The sequence below is a fragment of the Globicephala melas genome, chromosome 1 (genome assembly GCF_963455315.2).
Source record: "Globicephala melas chromosome 1, mGloMel1.2, whole genome shotgun sequence".
Lineage (NCBI taxonomy): Eukaryota > Metazoa > Chordata > Mammalia > Artiodactyla > Delphinidae > Globicephala > Globicephala melas.
Window position 1 is genome coordinate 56,005,789 of NC_083314.1, and position 14,387 is coordinate 56,020,175.

The 14,387-nt window shown below is 38.6% G+C and overlaps 1 protein-coding gene across 2 annotated transcripts in view; it reads left to right on the forward strand.

The window, feature by feature from the left end:
• Positions 1-14,387, forward strand: part of TNFSF18 (TNF superfamily member 18) — a 389,686-nt gene that overhangs the window by 15,437 nt on the left and 359,862 nt on the right. For both annotated transcript variants that reach the window (XM_060296286.1, XM_060296292.1), the window contains one exon: positions 70-179. Coding sequence is in view for 1 of the 2 variants with exons in the window: in XM_060296292.1 (XP_060152275.1) it covers positions 146-179 (34 nt within the window). In the remaining variant the exon portion in view is untranslated. The remainder of the gene's footprint in view (positions 1-69; positions 180-14,387) is intronic.

A 14,387-nucleotide genomic window follows, 5' to 3' on the forward strand; every position in this document is an offset into this window, starting at 1 on the left:
GTGTGCTGAAGGGATTCTCAAAGCTGGAGAAGGAGGCACTTATCTTGATTTTTTTTCTCCACATGACAGTGAATGAATCAGCATACAGCTGGCCCTGGCGGTATTCCTTGTGGTGGTGGATCGCTCACATGGTTCCAGCTGGTAAATGTCCTCCAGAAGCTTTCTTCTTCATCCTAGCGGTGGGTGACATGTTTCTGAGCCTTCCCCCTTAGAGGCCTGAATCTTAGCCTGGTACAGCCGTTCTCTACATTTTGAAGTTTCCTCCTTGTTTACCTTTCCCTTGGCCTTAAGAGTGATAGCTGTAGTCTGTGTTTGCCATCTCTATTCCCATAAAATTCTCTTCCGCTCTTTTAGTAGCTAATCACCTTTTCACCAAGTGAACGATTCTTTATATTATGCTTCCTCTGTTTGAAGTGCTGTGTGGTTTCTGACTGAACCCTAACTGAAATAGAAATTGGTACTAGGAGTAGTTCTAGGAGAAAAACTCTCAAAGATTGCTTTCTGTTGTTGGTTTGGTCTGAGCCCCTTGCCAAGGGGAGATGCAGTGCTAGTTATACACGACATTCAGCGACATCACAATCAAATAACCACACGTGTTGACTGTGATGAAGTGCATGTGCTTTGGGGGCTCAAGTGCCTGCTGCACCTGACTCAAGTGGCAGTAGTGATCACTGTAAGGGCCTTGCTGCAGGTTAGATACTTCTGAGTACAGTGAGTCCTTACAGAAAGAAAATGAAAATCTCAGGACTTTAAACTCTTGGTTCAATTCTTGGTCTGAGGACCAGAGAGCTTCCACAGCAGCCCTAAAGTGATCATTTTTTTTTATAGTCACAGGGCCGCTATTATTGAAAATCAAATGCAAAATTTAATTGTGCAGATTGCAGAATTACATCAGTTGAATTCACAGCCTTGCAAAGTGTTCCATGTGAACATTAGGTCATTAGTCAGAAAGGAATGACGTCCTAAAACTTGAAATGAGGAGTTTTGGCTGGACTCAAAAAAAACTGAGAATATTGAGTCACTCTTAGTCCCCCTTGCCTGTACCTCTGTATCTGAGGAGTCTTTTTCTCCCTCAAAAACCTACAATTACCTCACCTGGAGCAGATACCTCACAAAAGAGAGGATGCCCATCCTCCTTAAAACCTACCCCAAACACTCCTATTGTCATTAGACCCATAACTAGGGTTAAGTTTCAGCATGTTCTGGTGGCCTGGAAGTGGTAGAAGTCCCTGAGTATAACTGGTGCTGAGTCCAGGTTCCCAGATTTGCCCCTTCTTCCAGGAATCACTATTTGCTCTGTAGAGTGAGTATGGACTAAGATAAGCTCAATAAACACTTGGCTCCAGATTCTCAGCCAATGTCTTTCAACACCATGGCTTCAAAAACTATTTGAGAGGTAATTTTCAGGCTCTTCAATAGAAGCATTCTCCTTAAACACATATGGTAACTATTGTTCGATTCTGGACCTGTCAGCCTTGTTTCTCTTTGATAGCTTTCAGACCACATGGGTGATACTTAGGTGGCATATAGATATTGGTGGGAGAAATGAGGCATTGGCAGAGGCAGTTTCTCTTTCTCTGAGACTTTTTCTCCTGAACTTCCTGGGCACTGAGTCATCTTTAGCAAATGGCTGGGATTTAGCTGTTGAAATAAAGGATCTCTATGTTCCAAGCAGAAGGAAAGCAGTCCTTAGATACTGAGCTCAAGTGTCTCTGAACTAAATTCCTTCATTTTTCAGGAAGCCAGACAATTAAGGTTATATAAACAAAGTATTTACATGTATTATGCAGTCAATGACACTCTTTTCCAAGGGTCCTCGTGGGCAGATAGGTTTATTTTGCAATTAACAATCAAAACCTTTTGTGAAATTTAGATTTGTGGATTGGAAGCGCAGAATTTCATCTTATACCTCTGGTTTATTTTTTGTGTGTACCCACTAAGGTATGTAGTCAGTTATTGTCAATAAGTATTCAGCCTTCATTTCCATCTTGTGTTGGCTGGGAGTACAGTTCCACCGAAAACCAAACCGTTGGTTTGAGCCTAATGGACATCTGTCAATCCTGCTCTGTTCCATGGCCCTATCTCTGGGATCAACATCCTGGTCATAAAGGGAGCTGGGTAGGCTATATGGCTGATTCATATTAATAGAGGATAAGCAATAGAAAGTGCACATTTCTGATTGGAGGAGCTGGGAAGGAGTATCATTGGTGTTGTCTTTTTATATAAAAACAGGTTTGCTTAATATTTAAAGAGCTAAAGCTATTTACAAGTTAAAACTTATTCATATATCTCATTTCTCTCCCCTTTTTCCTGTTCATTCATTCATTCATTCATTCATTGAATAAGCATTTCCCTCTCTAAGTGCAAGGCACTGTGCAAGGTATTGGTATATGGCCTCAATGAACTTATAGTATAATGTTCTCTTTCCTAATCTCTTCTCTACTTTTTCATCCCTTTGTCCTCCTCTTTCCCCTAAACATTTCTTCTTTCCCATCCCCTTTTTCTTTTATACATTATTATTCAAGCATATGATAAATTCCTTTTTTCTTTTTTTGCTTAAAGAAACAGCTAACTCAAATCAGGAAAGTCTGAGTAGTTCTTACAGCAATGATGGGCTGCAATCCTGCATTTTACCTTTGTCACCAACAATACCTGCTAGTGGGGCAGTTGGAGACTTGGGGTAGTACAAGCAATGAGACCCTTACCTTACTGAGATCAGTTCCATGATGATGGACTCTAAGCTCTAATCATGTGCTATTTCAAAGTCTATCTTTGTCCTCCTCCAGCATAAGTACAACCCCTACTTCCCTTAGAAATAATTTGAGTTTTAGGGGATTTTCTCTGCCCAGCTACCTTGCCCAAGCCTAGAAAATTTAGTCACACAGAGGCATGTCGCCCAATGAAGAGAGTTTGGAATTGCTCCATAAACACAATCTGTGAAAACATAAAGGTGTATGTTTACTCTTCATCTAGAATGGACTATGTAGGGTTGGGGACCCTGGTTTTGTGTCTTCTCATGATTGCATAGCACATGACCTGCTTTACTTGCCCAATAAATCTGTTGTAATTACTTAATAAATATTTACTGATAGCAATGAATAAAAATTAAGAATCAAGGCTGGTTATTTCAGTGGTCAAGGGGACAAATTCTGTGAGAACAAACTTTTCCACCTTCTCTTCCAAGCTGGAGTTTGTTTTTGTACTTCAGCTTTGGGTCCTCAACTGGAGCCAGAAACTGTGGGTCAAAGGATTATATAACTACTGATAATAAACAAGGCCAGAGATGGGAACTATGCATACCCCAGCCTGTTTTATAATAGGTGTTTAGTGAAGACATAATATATAGATTATCTTGGTCCATACTCACTCTGAAGAGCAAGTAGTGTTTCCCTGGAAGAAGGGGCAAATCTAGGAACCTGGGCTCAGCACCAGTTATAGGTAGAGAACTGCTGCCACTTCCAGGCCACCAGAACATGCTGAAAGTTAACCCTTGTTATGGGTCTAATGGCAATAGCGGGTGTTTGGGATAGGTTTTGAGGAGGATGGGCATCCTGTCTTTTGTGAGGTATCTGCTCCAGGTAAGGTAATTGTAAGGTTTTTGTGTATTGGGGAAGGCTCCTCAGATCCTCAGATACAGAAGAGCAAGCTCCTTTAAAAAAAAAAAAAAAATTGAGGTATAATTGACACATAGCATTATATTAGTTTCAGGTGTACAGTGTAATTATTTGATAATTGTATGTATTGCAAAATTGTCACCACAATAAGTCTAGTAAACATTGTCACTGGACATAGAGAATTTTTTTCTTGTGATGAGACTGCAAGCTATGTTTTTTTCTAGAATCTTATTAGTTTTAGATTTTACATTTAGGTCTGTGAGTTGATTTTGTATAAGGTGTGGGATATTGATCAAGATCTATATTTCTTATGTATGTGTATACATATACATATATATATATAATACATATATTATTTGCTTCTAAATGTTCAAATGTTCCAGCACCATTTGTTAAAAGTACCATAATTTCTCTGCTGAACTCTTTTGTAGCTTTGTCAATAATCCACTGACCATAAATACAAGGATTTATTTCTAGACTCTCAATTCTATTTCATTGATCTATATTCCTATCTTTTTGACATTATCATACTGTCTATAAGTCTTGAAATTAGGTGGTGTGAGATCTCCAACTCTGTTCTTTTTCTATTTGTGTGTGTGTGTGTGTGTGTGTGTGTGTGTTTAAACTATTCTGGTTCCTTTGGCTTTCCATATAAAATTTTAAATTAGCTTGTCTGTATCTATGAAAAAAAGTCCTGCTGGAATTTTGATGGTGATGGCCTTGACTCTATATGTTGGTTTGGGGAGAAACAATTTCTTAATAATACTGAATCTTCCAATTCATGAATACTGTATGTCTCTGCAATTTTTAAGATCTTCTTTTGTTTCTCTCATCAGTCTTTTGTAGTTTTTAGCATATAGATTCTGCACATATTTTGTTAGTTTATACCTAAGTACTTCACTTATTTTTGGTACTATTGTAGATGGTATTTTTAAAATTTCAAATTTCAATTGTTGTATTAGCAATAAGATTGATTTGTATATTGGTATGTATCCTGCTACCTTGCTAACTGATTTATTAGTTTTAGGATTTTTTTGTAGATTCTTTGAAATTTTTGACATGGGCAATTTTGTTATCTATAAATAAAAATATTTTTGTTTCATACCTTCTAATCTATTGGGTGGGGCAAAAAGTGCCTTCAGTTTTTAAGTAAAAATAAAAGACACATTTTTCATTTTCACCAAGAACTTTACTGAACAACATACTCACCCTTTTGTTCTACTACCTTCTGCCATTTTCCAGGCAACTTCATAATTCCATCTTCCCAAAACTTTTTATCTTTTTGAGCAAAGAACCGTTCCAGGTACCTTTAACAGTCGTCCAGGGAATAGAATTTTTTTCCATTAAGAGAATTTTATAAAGACCTAAATAAGTGGAAATCCGAAGGTGCGATGTCTGGTGATTACGAAGGATGAATCAGAACTTCCCAGCCAAGCTGTAACAGTTTTTGCCTGGTCATCAAAGAAACATGAGGTGTTGCCGTTATCCTGATAGAAGATTATGTGTTTTCTGTTGACTAATTCTGGATGCTTTTTGTCGAGTACTGCTTTCGGTTGGTCTAATTGGGAGCAGTACTTGTTGGAATTAATTGTTTGGTTTTCTGGAAGGAGCTCATAATAGAGGACTCCCTTCCAATCCCACCATATGCACAACATCACGTTCTTTGGATGAAGACCGTCCTTTGGTGTGGTTCATTTCGCTTGCCCCACAATCTCTTCCGTTCCACATTATTGTACAGTACCCACTTTTCATCGTCCGTCACAATTGGTTTTAAAAAAAGAACGTTTTCATTATGTTTCAGTAGAAAATCGCATGTGGAAATATGGTCAAGAAGGTTTTTTTCGCTTAACTTATGTGGAACCCAAACATCAAAGCAATTCACATAACCAAGCTGGTGCAAATGACTTTCAAAGCTTGATTTGGATATTTTGAGAATGTCGGCTATCTCCCGCGTGGTATGACGTTGATTGTTCTCAATTATTGTTTCGATTTGATCACTATCAACTTCAACTGGTCTACCCGACTATGGAGCATCGTCCAGCAAGAAATCTCCAGCACGAAACTTTGCAAACCACTTTTGACACATTCGATCAGTCACAGCACCTTCGCCATACATTGCACAAATCTTCTTGTGCATTTCAGTTGCATTTTTACCCTTCTTGAAATAATAAAGCATAATATCCTGAAAATGTTGCTTTTTTTCTTCCATCTTCAATATTAAAATAGCTATACAGGGCTTCCCTGGTGGCGCAGTGGTTAAGAATCTGCCTGCCAATGCAGGGGACAGGGGTTTGAGCGTTGGTCCAGGAAGATCCCACATTGCTGTGGAGCAACTAAGCCCGTGTGCTGAGCCTGCGAGCCACAACTACTTAGCCCATGTGCCACAACTACTAAGCCCATGTGCCACAACTACTGAAACCCATGCACCTAGAGCCTGTGCTCCGCAACAAGAGAAGCCACCGCAGTGAGAAGCCCGTGCACTGCAACAAAGGTAGCCCCCGCTCACCACAACTAGAGAAAGCCCACACACAGCAACGAAGACCCAATGCAGCCAAAAATAAATAAAATAAATAAATTTTTAAAAAATGGCTCTACGAAAATTCACCAATTCTGATAAGTCTTTTTTTAAATGCACACTGGTATGACAGCTGTCACATACAATCTAATAAAATGGTTTCGAATGAAGTTAAAGACAACTAAGTGCTACCAGAACCATCTTACAGAAAAAAACCAAACGAACATTTTGGCCCACGCAGTATATGTCTTTTACCTCTTTTTATTGCATTATTATACTGGCTAGGACTTTCAGTACCATTTGACTAGGAGTAGTAAGAGAGGGCATTCCTTCCCTGTTCTCAATTTTAGGGGGAAAGCATTTAGTCTCATCATTAAGTGTGAAGTTCCCTGTAGGTTTTTCATAGATACCTCCTTTTAGATTAAGGAAGTTCCTTCTATTCCTAGTCTGCTGAGATTTTTTATTATAAATGGATATTGAATTTATTCTAATACTTTTTCTGCATCCAGTAAGATGTTTATGTGATTATTATTCTTTAGACTGTTGATATGGTAAATTACATCAATTGCTTTTCAAATGTTGAACACACCTTGCGTTCCTTGGAGCAACCCCACTTGGTTGTGACATATCCCTCTTATATACTGTTGAATTCAATTTGTTAATATTTTGTAATATTTTTGTATCTATGTTCATGAGGGATATTGGTTTGAAAGTTTCTTAATTGTAATGTCTTTATCAGGTTTTATCATTTAATGCCAACCTCATAAAATGAGTTGAGAAGTATTGCCTCCCCTTTTTGGGGAAGAGATTGTGTAGAATTGTTATTTCTTCTATCAGTGTTTGATAGACTTCACCATGTGGCCTGGAGTATCCTTTATGGAAGGCTTAAAACTACAAATTCAATTTCTTTAATAGAAATATATCTATTTCTTCCTGTGTGGGTTTGATAGTTTGTTTATCAAAGAATTGGTTCATTTCATCTACATTATCAAATTTATAGACATAGAGTTTTCCCTAGAATTCTGTTATTATCTTTTCAATGTCTGTGGGATCAGTAGTGATGTCCCTTCTTTCATTCCTGATGTTAGTAGCTCATGTTCTTTCTATTACTCTTGTTCAGTTTGACTAGAGGTTTATCAATTTTACTGAACATTTCAAAGCACCAGCTTTTGGTTTCATTAATTTTCTCTATTATTTGTTTTCTTTCTGTGAAAAATGCCTTTGGAATTTTGATAGGAATTGAATTGAATCTGTATATTGCTTTGAGTAGTATGGACATTTTAACAATATTAATTCTTCTGATTAATTCCACGATTATGCAATATCTTTCCATTTATTTGTGTCTTCTTCAGTTTTTTTCATCAGTGTCTTATAGTTTTCCATATACAGGTCTTTCACCTCCTTGGTTAAATTTATTACTAGGTAGTTTATTCTTTTTGATGTAATTGTAAATGGAATTGTTTTCTTAATTTCTCTTTCTGATAGTTCATTATTAGTGTATAGAAACACAACCGATTTTTATGCATTGATTTTGTATCCTGCAACTTGACTGAATTTGAGTAATATCATGTCATTTGCAAATAGTGACAGTTTTACTTCTTCCTTTCCAATTTGCATGCATTTATTTCTTTTTTCTTGCTTAATTGCTCTGGCTAGGACTTCTAATATTATGTTGAATAAAAGTGGTGAGAGTGAACACCCTTGTCTTGCTCCTGATTTAGAGGAAAAGCTTTTAGCTTTTCACTCTTGAGTATGATTTTTTTTTTTTGAGTATGATTTTTTTTTTTAGTCTCAATTTTAATTGATTTCTGCTCTTACCTTAATAATTTCCTTCCTTCTACTTGCTTTGAGTTTATTTTGCTCTTCTTTTTGTAGTTTTTAAAGGTGTACAATTATATTATTGATTTGAGACATTCTTCTTTTCCAATATAATCATTTAATCGTATAAATTCCATTTGAACCACTGTTTTAATTGCCTCCCACAAAATCTGATATGTTGTAGTTTTATTTTCATTTCATTTCCCCCTAGTTTCCTTTGTGGCTTTTTCTTTGACCTATGGGTAATTTAGGAGTGTGTTGTTTGATTTCCAAATATTTGTACATTTACTAGATATCTTTCTTGTATTAACTTCTAATTTAATTCCATTATGATTCAACAGGATATTTTATGTGATTTCAATTATTATAAATTTGTTAAGATTTGTTTAATGGCCCAGAATTTGGTGTATCATGGTGAATATCCCATGTGCACTTAAAAAAAATTGTTTTCTACTGTTGTTAGGTAGAGTGTGTTCTGTAAAGGTGAATTATGTCACCTGGTTTATAATGGTGTTTAGGTTTTCTGTATTGGTACTGATTTTTTGTCTACTTCTATCAGTTACTGTGAGAGAAATGTTGAAACCTCTAAGTATAATCATGGATTTATCTACTTCTCATTTCAGTTCTATCTGTGTTTAAGTTTTTGGAAGTTGTCTTGTTAGGTGCATACACATTTAAGATTTTTTTTTTTTTGGTGAATTCACTCTTTTCTTATATAATATCTTTTTTTCTCCCACCCCTGGTCATAGTCCTTGAAGTTTATTCTGTCTGATATTAATATAGACACTCCATTTTTCTGTTGATTAGTGTTTGCATACTATGTTTCCATCCTTTAACTTTTAACCCATTTATGTCTCTATTTTAAAAGAGATAGCATATGTTGAATTGTTTGATTGTTTTAACAGATAATCCACTCGGTTTGCTTCAGACTGTCTATGTTCTGTGAGTGATAGTTCCAGTAGCATCTCAGTTTTTGGAACCTTTGCTAGGCTGCTTTGAATATGTTGTGTGCTTGTGCAGTTCAGGGTTAAGCATCTTCTTTATCCATTCAACTGCTGATGGAAGCTTTTGTTCTTTTTTTTGTTGTTGTTAATTGGTGTATAGTTGTTTTACACTGTTGTGTTAGTTTCTGCTGTACAGTGAAGTGGAATTCCTTGTGCTATACAGCAGGTTCTTATTAGTTATCTATTTTATACAGATTAGTGTATATATGTGAATCCCAATCTCCCAATTCATCCCACCCCCAGAAGCTTTTATTCTTATTTTCCATTTTATTGTTTATTTTTGACAATGAGAGTATTTTCTCATGGAATTTTGAACATCTTACCTTGTGGCAAAATTATTTAGAATTTAAGATTTTAGTAGTTTATATTAGATCATATAAATATAGCCTGTATTTTGCTTTGATGGCTTTTAAACTTGACAGATTGTATTATTTTAAGAGAGATTTAAAATGCCTCATCTCACAGTGTGTATAGATTATACTTGGAAACAATGTTTATTTAAAAGTAAATCTGTTTTTGGTCTATTTAGGACTTGGTATGAAGAACATACAATGCAAACAAATATAAATGAGAAAAGATATTTCAACAGGAGGTTTCACTGATTTATTGTTTATTTAACTGCTTTGAGCAAAATGCTTGGTTCTTACTTGAGTGAGAAAGTGAATGAGGCCCAGTCATCTACAAGGATGAAAATTGGATTCTGATTGAAGCTTCTGCTGTAAGACAACACTGTCTCCTCTAGCATGGAAGAATAGTATCATCTTCAAGCTCTTGTGATTAAGAATGTACAGAACTGGGTTTCCCACCTGTGAGGAGGGTATATTTGAGAGATTATTTACAAGTTGTGTATTTGATGGTGGTGGTAGGGGCAGGGGTCATGCTTGCCTCTTGGTCACAAGCGAGTCTACAGAATCATTCAGCAGCTTTTCTGGCAGACTTAGCCTGTGTCCCAGTGTCACTGACTGCCACCTAAAGCAGGGGTCTCCAACTCCTGGACCGCAGACTGGTATCCGTCTGTGGCCTGGTAGGAACGAGGCTGCACAGCAGGAGGTGAGTGGCAGGCAAGCGAAGCTTCACCTGCCGCTCCCCATCGCTCGCATTACCGCCTGAACCATCCCCCCGCCCCCATCCGTGGAAAAATTGTCTTCCACGAAACCAGTCCCTGGTGCCAAAAAGGTTGGAGACTGTTGACCTAAAGCAATAATTGGTGGCCCTTAACTTCTCATCACATACAACTTTCCTCTCCTACTCCTCTCTTCTCTTGCTCCTTCTTTCCTTGACTTCTGTGAGGGATAGTGGGATTGTGGCCACTGGCTGCCACTCAGGTGCATGAAAGTGATGCCCAGGGGTGGCATGGCATCCACTCTTTGAGGAGATCGGGTAGATGGAGGCCACTGGTACCCCTATTTTCACATGCTGTAGACAGTCGGAGATTGAAAGGAAGGCAGTTGTGATCAGAAATGGTGGGGTCTCACTATAGAGATGGCAGAGGATTCTGGAGAAGAAAAATGTTGTCTGGTGCTGAGTCAGTATTGAATGTTGTAGGTAGAAACTGGCAGAGCAGAAAACAGAAACAAGAGGATGTGAGACTGATGAGGGAATAATTGGAGTGAGAAGAGTCCTAGTGGCTGTAACATTGTCAGATATTTGCATGTACAGCATTTTGTTGATTAGAAAAGAGGCTCTTTGCTCCGAAATGTCTTCATCAGTGAAAGTTAAGGAAATGAGCTCAGCAGGGGCACAGTGAACTCAAGTCTTCTCCTCTGCATTAACAGGGCATTAGGACTGGTCTGCAGAACTCAAACTTACCTTCTGTAACAGCTTCTCCTGGCTCTCATCCTACACACTCTCCTCTGTCTCCGAGTTCCTACAGCCTGTCAGCTCAGCATGCATTGTTGATTGATGGTGGGAGCAGTCTCAAATTGTTTTGCAAGTTTTTTAACTCTGTTAGGTCAAGGATTATGCTTTATATTTCCCTTATACCCCCCTTTATTTGTCACATAGTAGGTGCACAAAAATACATTCTAAATGGAAATAGAGAATGCAAAGAGTTCTGAACTTGGAGGCAGATGACCTCAACTTTAATTCGGTTTTGTACTTGTCAACTTTCTCATTTCTACACAGGGAAGAGCGATCTCTGCTCTGCCTACTTCACTGAGTTAATGTAAGAATTCATGAAAAATGCTGTTGGTTCACAAACTCCTCCCTGTACGTGAAGGGCAAGGAGAGACTGAGAAAGAGTCAGACCACTCCAGATGGGCAGGTGATGGTTTTAATAAGCAAGGGAACTTACTTGCAAGGCTTGCCTTGGGGGGAGGGCACAAGATGAGTAGATCTCGGTACCTGCTCACCAAAATCTTAAAAGTTTATATATAGCTGGGTTCAATCACATGAACTGTCCAGATGGTCTCAACAACACCTTACTCCTTCAAGGCTATGTCTTTGAAAATGGTTCCCAAGTGGGAGTGGTGCAGGGAACGTACATTCTAAGGACAGGGGGTGCTAATGAGGCACCTCCGATTGCCTGGGTCCAGCTCTAGGGTCAACCTGCGGTCACACCTTCTGAACAACTTTTATGCAACAAATGTGAATCTCCTTTTGTGAGCTTGGAACTACTATAGAAATGTAATACACCCATCCTTTAGGTCTTCATTCAGCTGTCACCTTCACTGTGAGAACTTCCCAGTTCTTTAGCCAGATCTAGACTTGGGGAAGTCCCAAGCCTGGACTTGCCCTTGCCTGTCACACCCTGCCCTGTGGATGGGTTACTTGCAGCGTCTCAACTGTTTTTCTAAATACAGAATTTTTATTGCGGGTGCTTAGAGGTCTGCGCTGCAGAAGTGGTACAACATTGGTCTCTTGTCTATAGGCTGCTGGCAGGCTATTTTTCTTGCTTACTTATTTATTCGGCAAATTGTTAGATGCTGAAGAATCAGAGATCAATTTAAAAAAAAAGCTTACAGTCCAGTGAAGGAGACAGAGCACAAGCAAGTAGTCATAAAAATGTATGATTATAAATTGTGATAAGTGCCAGGAAGGAAACTAACAGGGAGGGTATGGTTGGAGGGAGAAGGTGTCCTCTATTAGCAGGGACCTGAGGAAGAAAACAAGCCAGCTATGCAGAGAGCTGTGATAAGAACATTCTGGGCTGAGGGAACAGTATGAAGGAAGGCCTGGAGGCTAAACAAATTTTCTAAATGAAGAACTGAAAGGTGGCTGGTGGGGCTGGAGTCTAGGGCAGAGAGGAAGAGAATAATGCCCAGGATGAGTTGGGAGGGTGGACTGGGGCCAGGTCATGAGTGACTGAAAACTGTGGAATTCTAAAATCACCTCAGTGTCTGAGTCCAGGACATTCTCTGTCTCAAAGCCAAACTCAAAACATTGCCTTTGATGCTCACACTTATGTACTCATTAAAGCCTGGGAGGTATTCTTATCTCTCCCCTCTCCCTGACCACCCCATCCCATATCCAATCCGTCAGCACATTCTGCTAATTCCATCTGCAAATAGCTTTCCAAATCCATCCACTTCCCTCACCTCCACTGTCACCACCCTAGATCAAACTGCCCTTCTTGCCTGGTCTCCTGTAGAAACCTTCTAGGCAGTACTGTGCTGGTAAGCTGGCTCTTGAGGGCAGGAAGGTAGGAAAGCCCTGATTTGTAGCATTTGCAAGTTTCCTTGGTATAAGGAAACTTATACCATGGCCTAGTTCAGTCTACTAACCTGATGGCCCTAGATGTGGCCTTGGGAAGATATGGACACAGTCAAGTTTCTTGAGCCAGAGCAAGCCAGCAGCTGTACACCACGGCTTAGGGGTTCCTGCTCCCTTCTTGCAGTGTTCCCCTCTGTTGTTTCTACAGCAATCAGCGTACTCTTTTTTTTTTTTTTTTTTTAAATGGAAGTAGAGTTGATTTACCATGTTGTGTTAGTTTCAGGTATGCAGCAAAGTGATTCAGTTATATATATATTTTTCAGATTATTTTCCATTGTAGGTTATTACAAGATATTGAATATAGTTCCCTGTGCTATACAGTAGGTCCTTGTTGTTTATCTATTTTATACATAGTATTGTGTGCCTGTTAATCCCAAACTCTTAATTTGTCCCTTCCCCCTTCCCTCCCCCCCCACTTTCCCCTTTGGTAACCATAAGTTTTTTTTTTCTCTGTTTGTGAGTCTGTTTCTGTTTTGTAAGTAAGTTCATCAGTATCATTTTTTTTTAAGATTCCACATATAAGTGATATCGTATAATATTTGTCTTTCTCTGTCTGACTTACTTCACTTAGTATGGTAATCTCTTGATCCATCCATGTTGCTGCAAATGGCATTATTTCATTCTTTTTTGTGGCTGAGCAATATTCTATTGTGTATGTGTATATATATATATATATATATATATATATATATACCACATCTTCTTTATCCATTCATCTGTCAATGGACATTTAGGTTGCTTCCATGTCTTGGCTAAATAGTGCTGCTATGAACATTAGGGTGCATGATCTTTTCGAATTAGGGTTTTGTCTGGAAATATGCCCAGGAGTAGGATTGATGGATCATATGATAACTCTATTTTTAGTTTTTTGAGGAACCTCCATACTGTTCTCCATATTGGCTACACCAGTTTACATTCCCACCAACAGTGTAGGAGGGTTCCCTGTTCTCCATACCCTCTCCAGCATTTGTTATTTGCAGACTTTTTGATAATGGCCATTCTGATTGGTATGAAGTGATAACTCATAACCAGAGTACTCTTTTTAAAGCACAGATCTGATCATGCCCCTTCCCTCTTCAATGCCTTCCCATTATGTTTTAACTTTATCATGACTTGGGCAGTTTTCTTGAAAGAAGAGCCCAGACTTGGTCCTGGTCCATGTCAAGAATTTTAGACTTAATTCTTATAGATGCACAAACACATCTTTGAGTTAGCTAAACTTTTAAATCATTTTACAAATATTCTATTGACTCCACCCAACTTGCATGTAAATTTCTCTCTCTTTCCCAGTCCTAATACTGCCCAAGGGTGGAAATGTAGTTCATACTTGCAAACACCCTCTGGCCTGTGATATATGTTGGATCATTATGGACCTCATGAGTCTGGTACAGCTGAAAATTAAAGTAAAAAGTGACAGGACTGTACTCACTCATCTCTATTTTGCTGGCATATCTTTCAGTGCTCCACACATGGTAGGTGTTCAGTAAATGTTATTCCTCTTTTTCCTGCCTAGATGCAGTGCTTACTTTCTTGAAGGCCCTGGGCTTAAGCTAATGTACATATCTGTCCTGGGAAGTGCTGCTGGCAGGAAGCATGCGTGGTTCAGAAGTGGGGCATGATTGGAGGGGAGGTAGTGGGTGTCCAGATAGCGTTTCCCCAGGACAGGATGAACAGGCCACGGACAGCAGGTGCTACCTTCTCCTCTTCAGTTAGAGAAGTAGAATA